General features: G+C 42.4%; 1 protein-coding gene across 3 annotated transcripts in view; it reads right to left on the bottom strand.

Annotated features, from left to right (window-relative positions):
* Nucleotides 1–10862: 10862 nt before the first annotated feature.
* NR2C1 (nuclear receptor subfamily 2, group C, member 1) overlaps nt 10863–14213 on the bottom strand; it is a 36504-nt gene continuing 33153 nt past the window's right edge. For 2 of the 3 annotated variants that reach the window (XM_010143989.1, XM_010143990.1), the window contains 2 exons: nt 11952–12057; nt 10865–11421 (listed from right to left, as the gene is read on the bottom strand). In XM_010143989.1, the coding sequence (XP_010142291.1) occupies nt 11247–11421; nt 11952–12057 (281 nt within the window). In that variant the 3' untranslated portion in view covers nt 10865–11246. Of the gene's footprint in view, nt 11422–11951; nt 12058–14213 lie in introns of all 3 variants that reach the window. The other variant, XM_010143991.1, reaches the window with a different exon arrangement.

Genomic DNA, 14213 nt, shown 5'->3' with positions numbered 1-14213 from the left:
TGTGCTTCATGCGCTTCAGCGGGTTGGGGGGCGACAAGCTAGCAGAGAGGGCAAGGGTGTGTGGCCCTGCTCCCGGCCATGTGAGGCCCCGGGCTCAGATCCCAGCCCTGAGCCTGTCTCGGCACTCAGAAACTCCTTACCCTGCGCAGGTGTTTTTTTGACTCCATGCGGCTCCGCAGGCTGGCCTAAGCTCCCATGGCTGCATCGTGGAAAGGGTTAGAGGATGCACCAGCTCAGGCTCCAGGCAGGATCTAGCAGCTACTGGCAAGCATTCCTTTGCTCGAGCAAAGGAGGATGTGTCCCCCGAGGCAGGAATGATCCATTTCAGCAGGGGAAGAGCAGTGCAGAAGGGCCTGCTTGAACAGCTCCTTGTCTTTTTTAGGCTGAGGGCCCCAGAGCTGAGCACAGTACTGCAGGTGGCGCCTCACGAGAGCGTAGAGGGAGAGAATCACCTCCCTTGACCTGCTGGCCACATTTTTGATGCAGTCCAGAATGCAATTGGCTTTTCAGGGCAGCAAGTGCACATTGCTGGCATTTTCATCCACCGACACCATGCAGTCCTTCTCCGCAGAGCTGCTCTCGATCCACTCATCACCCAGCCTGTAATTGTGCTTGGGACTGCCGCCACCCAGGTGCAGGACCTTGCACTTGGCCTTGCTGAACTTCATGAGGTTTGCACAGGGCCACCTCTCAAGTCTATCAAGGTCCTTCTGGATGGCATCCCTTCCTTCCGGCATGTCACCCACACCACAAGTTTGGTGGTGTCGGCAGAACTGCTGATGGTGCACTTGATCTCACTGTCCATGTTGCTGACAAAGATGTTAAACGTGCCTGGTCCCAGTACCAACCCCTGAGGAATGCCATTCGTCACTGGTCTCAACTCAGACATGAAGCTGTTGACTGCAATCTTTTGTGTGCAGCCATCCAGGCAGTTTGTTATCCACTGAGTGGTCTGTCCATCAAATCCGCGTCTCTGCAATTTAGAGACCAGGATGTCGTGTGGGACAGTATTTAATGCTTTGCACAAGTCCAGGTAGAGGACATCAGCTGCTCTTCCCTTATCCCCCAATGCTGTAATCCCACTGTAGAAGCTGTCAGGCATGATTTGCCCTTAGTGAAGCCACACTGGCTGTCACCAATCTCCTCCTTATTTTCCATGCGCCCTAGCATAGTTTCCAGGAGGATCTGCTGCATGATCTTGCTGGGCACAGAGGTTAGACTGACTGGTCTCTAGTTCCCTGGGTCCTCCTTTTTCCCCTTTTTTAAAAATGGGGGTTATGTTTCCCCTTTTCTAGTCAGTGGGAACTTCACCAGACTGCCACGACTTCTCAGATACGATGGATAGTGGCTTAGCCACTTCATCTGCCAGTTCCCTGCCTTTGCCTTCTGCTAGTTGGGTGGTGTGGCTCAAGCAGTTGCTGGTGAAAGGCAAAAAACTTGTTGAGTACCTCAGCCTTCTCCATGTCACAAGTTACCAGGTCTCTCGTTTCTTTCCAGAGAGGGCCTGCATTTTCCCTAGTCTTCCTTTTATCACTGACATACCTACAGAAGTTGTTCTTGTTGCCCTGACATCCTTGGCCAAATTTAATTCTATCAAGGTTTTGACTTCCCTAGCCTGATCCTTGTTTCCTCACAGACAGTTTCTCTGTATTCCTCCCAGGCTACCTGTCCTTGTTTGCACCCTCTGTAGCCTTCTTTTTAGTGTTTGAGTTTGTCCAGGAGCTCCTTGTTTATCCATGGAGGCCTCCTGGTGTTTTTGCCACCTGAAGAGGCCAAAATGTGCTCTCCTAAAGTCCAGGAGAGCTTGCTAGGCACTTTTCTTGCTGCCCTTAGGATCTTGAAATCCACCATTTCCTGGTCACTGCAGCCAAGGCTGCCTTTGAGCGTCACATTCCTCACAATTCCCTCCTTGTTGGTGAGAACAGCATCCAGCATAGCACCTCTCCTTGTTGGATCCTCTGTCACTTGGAGAAGGAAGTTATCATCAACGCATTCCAGTAACCTCCTGGATTGCTTATGCCCTGCTGTGGTGTTCCTCCAACAGATATCTGGGTTGTTGAAGTCCACCATGAGGACCAGGACTTGTGAATGTGAGGCTGCTCCTATCTGTCTACAGAGGGCCTCATTTGCTCAGTCTTCCGGTCGGGTAGCCTGCAGAAAACCCCCACTATAATGTCACCTGTTGCTGCCCTCCCTTTAACCCTGAACCTTAAGCTCTTGGCCAGCTCCTCATCCTCATCTGTCCAAAGGACAGTACTGCTGAGTGAAATGTGCTGTATTAATTCAGGAGAACCCATGGTGGAGCAGCTTCATCTAGTTTCTGTGCTCTCACAGGCAATTCACCCCCAGAAGTTTCGTTAAAAGCGTCCCCAGAACACTGCTTCTGTGCTTCCCCCCTTTTCCCTACCACTCCAAACAAGCCACAAATACTCTTCTCTCCTTATTCGCACCCCACCCACTTTTCTCTAATTCAAATATTTAAGCAAGCATTTGTACAAGATAGTTACTAAAAAAAAAAAATCAGGAAATGCATTAGTTCAGCCATTATCAACAGCCACGAAGACCTGAAGCATCCAGATACCTGAAGACAGTGATACTCTCTCTAATGGTCCTGATGACTTGCTTTCATCTGCAGCGCAGTGACTCAGAGGACACACCCGATTCCTACATACTCAAGCCAAAATCCACAGCCATGATTTCTTGCAGTAAAGGTTAATGTAGGATAAAATTGGATTCTGTATTAGCTGTTGTGTATCAGAGCAAGGGTAGAGCTTTACACTAGAGAGCTCAGAGGGTGAAGGAAGACTCAGGTGGGTGAGCAGGGCTGCATTAATGCAAAACTTTGTACACAGTTGAAGAAAAACAGAGGAGCTCATGAGAGGTGGGTTCATATGATGAAGAACAAACGTTCTTTGGGGTTATTTGATAGAGGTTTGAGGAGGAAAGGCAAGACCTGGTGCTGGGGATGTTTGTTGAGTAGAGAGGAAAAGGGAGATGCCATCGGGAAACAAAGTTGAAAAGTACCCAGAAGAGCACTTTTGTTTTCTGGAGAGCTCTTTCTCATCCATTCAGAGGGACTTTTGACTCATGAAAGTTACTGGTATGAGAAAGAGAGTAATTGATGAGCAGTCTAATTGGGGAACAGGGCTCTGTAGAAGCCAGAGGAGGGTCCAGAGGAGGGCCACAAAAATGGTCAGATGAATGGAACACCTCTGCTTTGAAGAAAGTCTGAGAGCTAGGGTTGTTCAGTCTGGGAAAGAGAAGGCTACAGGGAGACCTTGCTGTGGCCTTTTAATACTGAAAGGGGGCTTGTAAGAAAGATGGAGAAAGACCTCATGCTTGTAGGGACAAGTATGAAGACAGGACAAGGGATAGCGGTTTTAAACTGCAAGAGGGTAGATTTAGACTGGACATAAGGAAGAAATTCTATATGATGAGGGTGGTGAGACACTGGAACAGGTTGCCCAGAGATATTCTGGATGCCCCATCCCTGGACGTGTTCAAGGCAAGGTTGGACGGGGCTTTGAGAAACCTGATCTAGTGGAGGGTGTCCCTGCCCGTGGCAGGGGGTGGGCTAGATGATCTTTGAAGATCCCTTCCAACCCAGACCATTCAGTTATATTGTGGTTCTAAGCACTAAGAAAGGTAATTTTTTAAAACAGAGCCAAGAGAGAGCCTGGAGAAAGTTTTGATGGGGGTGAAACTCTAAATGCTTACTTCCAGCTCTTATCATTAGTAAACTCACTGCATGATCCAAACTTTATCTTTTACCAGTGCACCTTACAAATATTTTCTCTGCAGTGTCAGTGGGTAATTAATTTACTTCATAATACAAACATTTCAGAATTAAACATGGAAAGAATGGCAGCTCATCTCTCATTTGGGATGCTGTTCTGAGTTATCTGCACATTCATGCAAACACCACATTCATTTATAATAGACCACAAAGACTAGAAAAATTACACATTTTCAATTATCATCGAGAAATCAGTTCTGGAATAGACAAAAACTTGTCATCATTTTGCAATTTTAAACATGAATAAATCCATTATTTATCCAGAAATAAACTGAGATAATTAAACCTGAACATCTGAAGTCTGTATTTGTGTGATAGGTTGGCACAGATCTCCTTTTCAGGAGAGCTTGCTTTAAACTAACCTATCGCATTTGTATTCCCTGCCATGTGACGTTAAGCAGCATCCTCATAGGTTGAAAATTTTCGTGCCACTTTCGCTTTAAAAGTCACGTGACTGCGCTGCGAGCTCAGTTCTTTACGTGATCTTGGCCACTGCGGAGCTAGCTGTGCCTGCCTGCCTGCTGCCTGCTTGCTTTTCCTGGAGCACAGCCACACGCTGCGAGAGACCAGTGGAGCACTGCTGAGCCCCGTTCGTCCTGCAGCCGCACTGAGCCCCGCTCGTCCCCACCCGGACAGATCAGTCCCTGCAACCGCGCTGCTGCCGAGCGCCGCGCCGCCTTTCGCCGCTGCACGCTGCCGCCAGAGCTGCCACACTGTTTTTGCCACTCCTGCCGTGCTGGAGACGCTGCCGTGCTGCTTTTGAGAAAAGCTGACTGCCGTTTCTCGTCGCTTTTCGGAGCCGTCGCTGCTTCTTCGGCAAAGGTGCTGCTGTGCGCTGCTGCTGGGTTACCGGACTGCCCACAGACCCGCAGAGCCGTTTCTCTGCTAGCTACCTTCTTCGCTGCCGGGTTTGTTTTGCCTTTGCTTTGCCTCATTCCACAATAAAGACTGGTAAGACTTTGTGCTAATTCTACTTTTACTCTCGGGGTCCGGAATATTGTAATTCCTGGGTTTCTGTGTTCTGCTTACACGGCAGACCACGTGGCCACCGCCATCTTTGAACTGCCGCGGTTTTACTTTCCATCCCGTGGTTTTAACCCTCGCCTTTCCATTTCCCAAAAAACCCTCAATATCTTACTGGTTTTCTGTTTGCATTTAATATTTTTCTGTTTGTTGTGTTATTAAAGTTTGTTTCAGTTTTCCAAAAAGTATACTAGAGGCCTCACAGATTCTTTTTCTCCCTTCCCCTATTTCTGCTGGAATAGGGGAAGGTATTACCGTTACCGGACCCTGGCTCAGCCTCGGACAAACTGGTGACAATTTGGTTGAAAAGAAAAAAAAGCGTGACTCTAATAATAACTTTGAAATACACATTATTGCATTATGTAATATATGTGATCAGGCTTCACTACAGTACTTATTCCTATGTAGTGTTCAAAAAATTGGTAAATGAAATTTTAGAATTATTACTTTTTCAAATTCATAGGCCAGAAAGGAGTAGGCATGGAAACAAAGGGTTAATAGCAACAAAGATGAGCAAACAGGAAGATACTGCAGCTATGAGGAGTACCAGAGACTGAGTGTAATTGACACTACAACACCGTGTCATAAAAGTGTGCCAGATCCACAAACTCCCTGTAATCGTATACGCCGTTTTAGGACTGTAAGTCAACCCATCCAAAACACTAACAAAGTAACTGGTTATTGCAGTTCTTTTCTATAATAGAAAGTTACCATTTATTTTAAAAAATACAGCCAAAATAGAATTTACCAGTTAGGCCAGCTTTCAAGACTTTTACAGTGACTGCTTTTGTACAACAGCAAGACAACCACAGTGACACCATAATGCTGACTCTGAAACTGATTGGCTAACAAACCGCAAAGGCTGAACAAAAGGAACAGACTGGCTTCAAACTGAACAGACTGACTGTCACTGACACCCAAGATTACACAAAGAGAATAAATGTAGGGACAAGTAAGTTTGTGACTGCAGAATGTGTTGCAATGAATGTACTTTCGAAAAAAGTTTAAAATATAACAATTATTTGCACCAGAAACTTTACCACTGTATATATGTACAACATACACTTCCATGAAAAATATTTGAACTAGTATGATCATGTGTAGCATCACTCTCATCTCTAAATGACAGGATTCTAAAATCTATAAAATAGTTTTTCCTTTTCTGTGTTTTATAATAAAATTATTTTTCTTGCTCTTAACATTGAAAATTTAAAGCTGTTGAAGCTAAGCTTGTCCTTTCATTGGCAAAGAGACTTCTTATTTTTTGGCTAGTAAATGCCACAGTTTGGTTAAATCCTGACTGCATATGAAAACTGTCAGACTGGTGAAGATCAGAAAGTTGAAAAATAAATCAAAGGTGAAAGGAAGAGGTCACAAAAATAATGAGGTATTTTAACATCTGTAGTGGAGTGAACTTCAATATTCACATTTTTGTCAGCTGATGAATGCTGTTACTAAACAGCATGAAGGAATCCAGTAATATGAGCCAGCCTTTCATTCAGTGGCAAAGAACAAGACTGTAAGTGGCAATAAATCACGAAGGTGGTAACGTGAGATCATGTAATCATAAAAAATAGCTGTTAGAAACACTAAGGGCCTGCGTAGAAGGCAAGTTAACATGCTTCATTTAACTGAGCAGCAGTTATCTTAAACAAAACAATAAAACCAGAACTTCACTGTTCAGCCTTTCCACAAGCTGATGCATTATGCTCAGATGACTGCAATGGTTAACGTCCAGAAGTAAGGAAAACCCATGTTCACCCCTGTATTAATTTACTAATTTATTAAGTTATTAATTTTAAAGCTCCCATTCCTGAGAAAACTCAGTTACGCCTCGCTCTTTAGCAAAAGCATGAATTTATAGTTTAAGAATGATTAATGATATGATTTTTAAATGATTAATGAAAAACCTTGATGAGCAAAGCCAAGTAACACTGAGCAACAACCTGCAGTATAGGATCCAGCTTCTAGATCAACGTGAAGACAAGCATAGACCAGCTGCATAGACCTATCTTTAAATCAATACCAAACTTCATATGAAAATTTATTACTACGAAAAAATGTAGGAAAACTTTGGGAAAAAAGGTTACTTACCAGTAGCCAGGGCTCTTTGCCATGTGTTGTGTGAATGCAAATTGGCTGTATAGAGGTCCAGACATCAGAGGTATGAAAGATCATAAAATGGGGCTTTTTTGGCCCTCACAGTACTGTGGGTGCGTGCTGGTATCTCTCCCTTTTCCTTGACTTGACAGCAAGCAGAGTTACCATATTCTGTCAGCCACACAGAGCAAGGGAGAGTGGTATATGGCTATCACATCTATGGACAACGCAGTACCTACAATCTCTTTGAGGGCAGCAACTCTTCTTTACATGCATATCCATACAGATGGCCACACCACAGAAAACTAACTCTCCTGGTATTTTCAGGAAAAGGTGGCAGGTGGAGACGTCTTGGTTCTTCGCTTGAAAATTGCTTGAACTAGTTGTCCGGTTTTGCAAAGATATGAAACAGGTGTTATTGAGCAAAGCCTCAAACGCAGTCTGAGAACTACTAGAGTATATCCTGATTATTCGTTGTGACTTAACCACACTCTTGAAGAGAGGTTATACATTCTGCTACCTGGTTTGGAGATGGTTGTCCTGTTTGATTTTTCAGCTAGTCAGGAGAACTACATGGAAGATAAATCTGAAAGCCTCTGTCCCATCCAAGTAAGAAAACAATGTTCTTTTGCTACCCAACATGTGAAGGGAAATCTCAGACCTGAAAACACAGGATTTAAAAAAGAAAAAACATGGATGGGTAAATTTCCTGATTTGGTCATCTGGCAGAAATCCCAAATGAAGTCTAGAGGATTTCCCAGTAAAGAACAGTAAAAAATGTGGGAGGGGAAAAAAGTCACCCGTCAGGATTTGGATCTTCTGCTGCCCAGCAGAGGTGATAGGCATCAAAAAGGACAGCAAGGACATGTTTCAAACACCTGCATGTAAACAACCTGATGTGAAACATGACCAAGGTTCTTGTGCTTTTGAGTTAACACATAATAAGAAAGTAGCCTTCACCCAGCAGTTGGTGGTAATGGCAGTCCACTTGTTACTGAACTAGGCTGGCTTGTTTTCAGACTAGGGCTCAAAGAGGAAGCCAGAACAGAAACCCAGAGAAAAATAAGATTCTGAGGCCATCTCCTCAAAACCAGAAACAACAAACCAAAACAAAACGGCAAAAAAGCAGCCTACTGGCTATGGAAAGGTGGCTAAACTGAGGACTATAAGAACCTTGTTCAGGCATGCAGAGATGCAGTCAGGAAGGCTGAGGCTCAGCTAGAACTAAAATTGGCCGAAGATGTTAACAAGAAGGAAGGATTCTTCAGATAGGTGAGCAGTAAGCAGAAGCACAGGGAAAACATAGACCCATTGCCTAACAGGGCAGGGAAACCATTCACTAACAATGCTGACAAGGCAGAGGTTCTCGGGATCTTCTTGGCCTCTGTCTTTACCAGCATAGCTGGACCACAGAGCACAGGATCAAGACCCACACTGGTGGGTCAACACATGTAGCGGAGGAAGAGCTGGTCTGCAGCCTCTTACAAGGGTTCAACTGATGTACATCCATGGGCCTACAGGAAATCCACCCCAGAGAAGTGTCTGACATTAGTGCAAGGCCACTGTCTATAATACATGAAAAAAAGACTCTGAGATCTCAATAGGAGAAATTTTTTATGCTGAGAATCATCAGTCAGTGGAACAGCCTCCCCAGGGATGTGGTGGAGTCCCAGTCACTGGAGGTTTTTAAGATGCGATTCGACAGGGTGCTAGAAAAATCTCACCTAGGCTCCCTTTCTCATGAAAGGTTGGACTGGATGATCTTTCAAGGTCTCTTGAAAGATGGGCTGTTTTATGATAAAAATGGATGACCTGAGGGATTCAACTGCTGAAGATTTACGCCAGTAGAAACACTGATATTTTCTCAGCTGTTTCTGAATCTGAACAGTACCCTGTGAGAGGCTGCATCAGATGAATCTTTTGGCCAGATGTAAATAAAGAACTGCATATCACACCTGAGGCTTAAGCTATAGAGTAAAAGATTTCTGCAAGTATGGGAGAGAGTATGTACAATGTACTGCATTTAGAAGGAAAACAAGCTTTTATTTACATCTTACTGTTATCTGGGTTATATGAATTCAGAGAATATTGGAGTAAAACTCCTCCAAGAGTGTTGGAATGCTGGGGAAACCACCTCCAAAATATTCAGAAGTGTCATGCTTGTTAGCTTCCTTAAAAGGTTTAACATAGAGGACTGTCCATCACCCATGCCTGGTAGGGCCAGAAGTGGTTTGGTATAGCACAGGACTAGAAATCGGGGTCAGAACGTCTAAGGAAAGCTGAACTGAAGAATGCTATACCTCCCATCTGCAATTTGGTCCTGCAGATAGCAAGCAAGATAGGCCTCTCACCCCTGGGGAGAGAAGAAGCACAACACGTGGTCAGCAACTGTCTATTTCCATAAAACCTGCTCATGAGACGCATACTTCCTGACACGCAGAGCAGTTCTCATACTGCTCTCCAGGGAACACACATGGAAGAGCTTGAATCTGTGCCCTTTGAAAGGTGTATTGTGGGAAGAGTTCAGCTTCCATTGCCAGCTCCAACACTGAAGGCTGCTCTCCAGCAAATCAGTGAGTGCCAAAGCACAGCAGGAAGGACAGTTCCATCCCATCACCACGGAACATCCCATCAGCACTAAGTGCTTTGGTCTGTGGTACTGGATGTGACTGATCCCATAGTACAACCTCAGATTACAGATTTTGGGTGGAGGAAGATCCAAACAGCTCAGTTGGTGGAATTAAACAGAAATTCAGCGTCAGAGGCAGTTCTCTGATTCTTTTTGGCTGGCTGAGATCCCCAGGTGCTGATAAACACTACAGAACTCACCCAAGCCTCATCTAGTAGTCTCAGTGTTAGGGTGGCCTTGCAGCTGCTAATGCAGAATGGGCAAAGGCCTCCATTTATCTTTTGTCTAAGCAATTTCTGGTGCAACCACGTTTCTTGACTGTGTGAGGCTCCTCCTCACCCACGGTTGCTAGAGAAAGAGGTTTGTAGTAAATGGAACTTGGCCTTGATCCAAGATTTAGATAATCCTAAATGCTAGTGTCAGAGTTAACCAGCACTTTTACCAGGATACTCCTCTCATTTTAAGCAGCACGTAGCTTAACATCTTGCTAGGGATGCGTAACTTCCTGTTGCAAAAGGAAGCAAGAAGGAACCATATGTCAGTGTTACTTGTCAGTGAGGCACATGCCTCAAGATGGAAAAACATTTAAAGCCATCCTTAGATGGAGCTATGGAGTATGATTCAGGCAACATATATGAAGCATCTAGACCCATTTCTAATAAGGAAAGGAAAAGCAGCAAAGACCATGCTCCCACAGGGAGGGGCACTAGATTTGACAAACGCAAATTTAAAAAATAATCATATGAGACAGTTGAAAAAGAGAACTACATAGCCAAAGGCTAACAGTAATTATCAAATAAAGACATGAACACAAGTTAGGAGGCATCTAGAATGCCTCCATTGTTGCGTGCTGAGTATGAAAGGGAGTGGCAGTGTGAAAAACTTTGAACTTCTGAGACCAGAAACAACAGAAGGATGCTGTCTTTGAATACCTGTAGTACATGCTGCTCTGTTAGTTTTTCATAGTATAAAACAGCTGATGCCCACCAAGAGGTAATACTGCAACACAGTATTCCTCTAGATCTCCAAAACAGTCAGTGCTGACCCATTGCTGCTTCGCTTCTGATCAACTGCATCAACATATCACCATAGTATTTTAAAATGTGAACTTCCTCTACTTTCCCTGCACTTGTAATGGTGTCCAGTGTTTCATTCCACAAGAAACAAATCTCTATTTAAAACAAAAGGAAAATCTAAGTTTGGTTATAACAGTCTCGTTTCCATGGAAACACTGGCCTTTTCAGGATGTTTGGTCATGTATTTTCCAACTGATCAGTGAGAAAGAACTAGTAGCAAAACACTGAAAACACAACTCAGAAAGGGAAGTTAATTTATTTGTCTAAAACATCAAACTAAGTTGAGATACCTTAGTTCAGTCAAAGCTTCTTCAGTTTCTTCACAAGCCTGGACTTCATAAACAAATATTCCAAGTTCATCTATCTACAAAAATAGGATGGACAATTCTTGACTTTCTTCAAATACCAAGTTCATTTACAAGTCCTTGAAGATCAGGTGAAAAATAGGAAGCAATCCTACATTTCTTAATGCACTCCACCACGTTTCCCAAGTGTACTGGAAAGGAGGAATATTAGCCTTCTTTGGCAAGGTGCATGGGAAGGCTTATTGCCATCTCTTGGAGACAGGGTATGCATTTACATCACCACGACTGCCATGGTACAGAATCCTTGACTGCTACTTTTACAAGGCGTGACCAATTATCTGAGAGTTGTAGTCTGCTGTCTCCATTCGCAGAATATATGGGATGATGCTATCAATCTGAACATTTCCAATTAGTCCTGCAAAGAACAGCTCTTCAGTGATGGCAGCACTCATCAGCCTAAGAGCAGGCAATCGGAGGAGAAGTCTAGACAGTCTGGAAAATAAGTTGGGTAGAAAGTGTTACTTGTGGTCACAGATTTTAGTGTTAGTCACGATCACATCAGCAAGAGAAGAGAAAAAGTTAACAAAGGACACTACTGGTCAAAATTCGCTTTATCTAATTCATGAAAGGCTTAAATACTTAAATTAGTAGAGTATTAAATTTATGTTCTGTCATGTCTTCAACAGTACAAAACTGAATATGCCTGTTAATTACATGGACTGTATGTTTGGACTTCAGCTAAATGAGGAAATATTCTAAGTAGGTGCAATTCAAAATTAAAACATTAAGAATATTAATTTTATTTCCAGTATTTCATTTTGGAAGTTAATAATGAATGAGTAGATAAATAATACTCATAATATGTATGAGGACATGCATAATATCTGAAGTGCTCTAAAGGTACCTTTAAGAAGTAAAGTAAGGAGAAAATGTACTTATTTATTACAAGAAATACCATACTAATAAGTATCGCTGATGCTCTGAAAAAAGAATCCACCAAGGAAGCATTTAAGCGTACAGACCTGTACGTATCATCTGGATATGCTTTTGTTACATAGTCTTGAAACTCCATGTATGCCTTTTCTTGAAATTTCTCAATCTGTACCACATTGTCTAGACCTGGGTGATCTGAAAAAAACACTCAACATTGTTAAACATGTTCTATATGAGATGCACTAAAATCCATACAGGTTATCTAATTGTAAGCATCCTGAAATCATTATTTGGTAGCTGTAGCAATTTTACAATTTTAGTGGAGAACACTGCTTTACCTCGTATTTCTTTTCCTCTATGTTAACATTTTACTTAATTTTTTAATAAACACAGATATTTTGAAGAGTTCAAATAAATGCAGTGCTTGCAAAGTTTACATCCATCTTGATGATACAGCTTTGTTCTCTATGTAGCAGAACAGCATTTTTTCAACATCCTGACATTTATTGCAATATTGTATGCACAAGAAGCATTTGGATGGGAAGTGAAGGATAAAATGAAGTTCAGCAGAAAAAGAAGAATAAAAGGCTATGAACCATTTGTTTTCTAAAAAGTGCAGAAGATAGACACCAGATCATTCTTTTTCAACTACTGGGGCAAAACTTTCAAACGTGCCAAACAATTTTGAGCAGTGAATTAAACATATGAAATCTAAATCTTGCTAAAATGGAGGGACATTAACCTAACTGCCAAGTCACATTTGGAAATTATTACCTTGTAATTCTGAACACTTGACATATAGTCTGTAATTTTTATTATCCATCTCTCAATGCAAATATTTTACTGTTGTGGTCATGTGACAAATCATGTAGATTTTAAGAAATGGGATCGTAAATGAACTACCAAATTATGTCAGATAAAAGATTATTTCTAGTAGTGACTCTTCCTCTCCAAATATATGGCCTTCTGACAACAAACCCAGTTGGTTTTGGTCTAGCTCTGCAGACAGATACAGCAGCTTTCAGAGCAATTTAGCAGTTACATGATACATTAGAATCCCCTGAACTCATAATTTTGCAGAGTAATATTTTGTCCTATATAGTAATTCAGAATTTCACTAATTCTGAAAGCCTGACTTCAAATTTATGCAGAGGACAAGAGGTTAATACATTCATAAAGCAGCAGCATATTTTTAAGAGTTGTTGCTGTCAAGCGATAGGCATTGCTTCATGACACTGCTTTTAGAGTGCCAGAGACACAGCCAGGAGTCAACTCCTGAAGAAGTCAGTAGTTTCAAGACCGCTGCTAGTACACTGGTAGCCATTTATAAAGATGTAAAGTCTTCTAGGCAATCCCTTTATATTCATCTATTTGCCCAAGGCAGTCAAAGAGCGGGCTTGGCACACAAGCTTTTCAGTGATCTTCAAGTCTCTAGCTATGGAAGAAAGAGAATCAGCAGGCCCTACTAAAGCAGATGTTCTTACCTTAGGATCTGCTGCACGTGCAGCTCAGCCCCTTCCTGTAGCAGAGCAGTAAAATCCCTGAAACTCTTAATTTCTGGCCTGTGAATCACTGCCAGAACATCCCTTCTGTTTGAGGTACTGAACATGACTTTCAGGCGTATGAAGATTTTGTTTATATGGCTCATAGGATCAAGAATATGACAACACATTGCCATTAAGGCAACTAAACATCATTAGGAATGTGATTCTGAAAGTATGTGAGTTCAGGAAAATTCATTTCAATCATATGACTGGATATAGTCTTTTCCCAAGATATTTTTCCTTCTACCTTTTGTGTTCTCAAATCTAATTAGAATGAGATAAATTAACTTCAGACTAAACAAGTAAGTAAATATGGCTACAGGCATGTCAACAGATTCTGTCATAAATCCTAGTAAACACTGTGCTAGAAAAACAAGCTTGAGGTGTTCTTTCATAATTTTGTTTCTTTCCTGAAGCAAACTCCAATACCAGTTGTGAGTATGGGAATGCCATGACAGGACTATTTTGGGTTAAGGAACACCTAAAGGAGAATTGGTCTCTCACAAGCATTATCTACTAAGATTAAACAAGCAAATGCCCTTCCACCCTCCTCTTCAAGGAAGTCTCTGCCTCTCTGATTTTTCTTAGTGATCCACAATAGAAGAGTATCACTGGAATATCCTCTGGGCATTTGTCATCTTTCCTGGAGGGTTCTGACACTACTCACACTGCCCCTTATTTGCAAGAACGTCTTTCATCTCATGAGTCTCCAATTAATGCAGTATTAAAAAAAGAAAAAAGAAAAAAGCAATAGAAGGTATGTAGGGTTTTGCTGTGCACTTTGCCCTTAGATAAGTACCATGAATT

The sequence above is a fragment of the Buceros rhinoceros genome, unplaced genomic scaffold, assembly GCF_000710305.1.
Source record: "Buceros rhinoceros silvestris isolate BGI_N320 unplaced genomic scaffold, ASM71030v1 scaffold3189, whole genome shotgun sequence".
NCBI classification, from domain to species: Eukaryota; Metazoa; Chordata; class Aves; order Bucerotiformes; family Bucerotidae; genus Buceros; species Buceros rhinoceros.
This window is presented reverse-complemented; position numbering and strand designations above follow the sequence as displayed.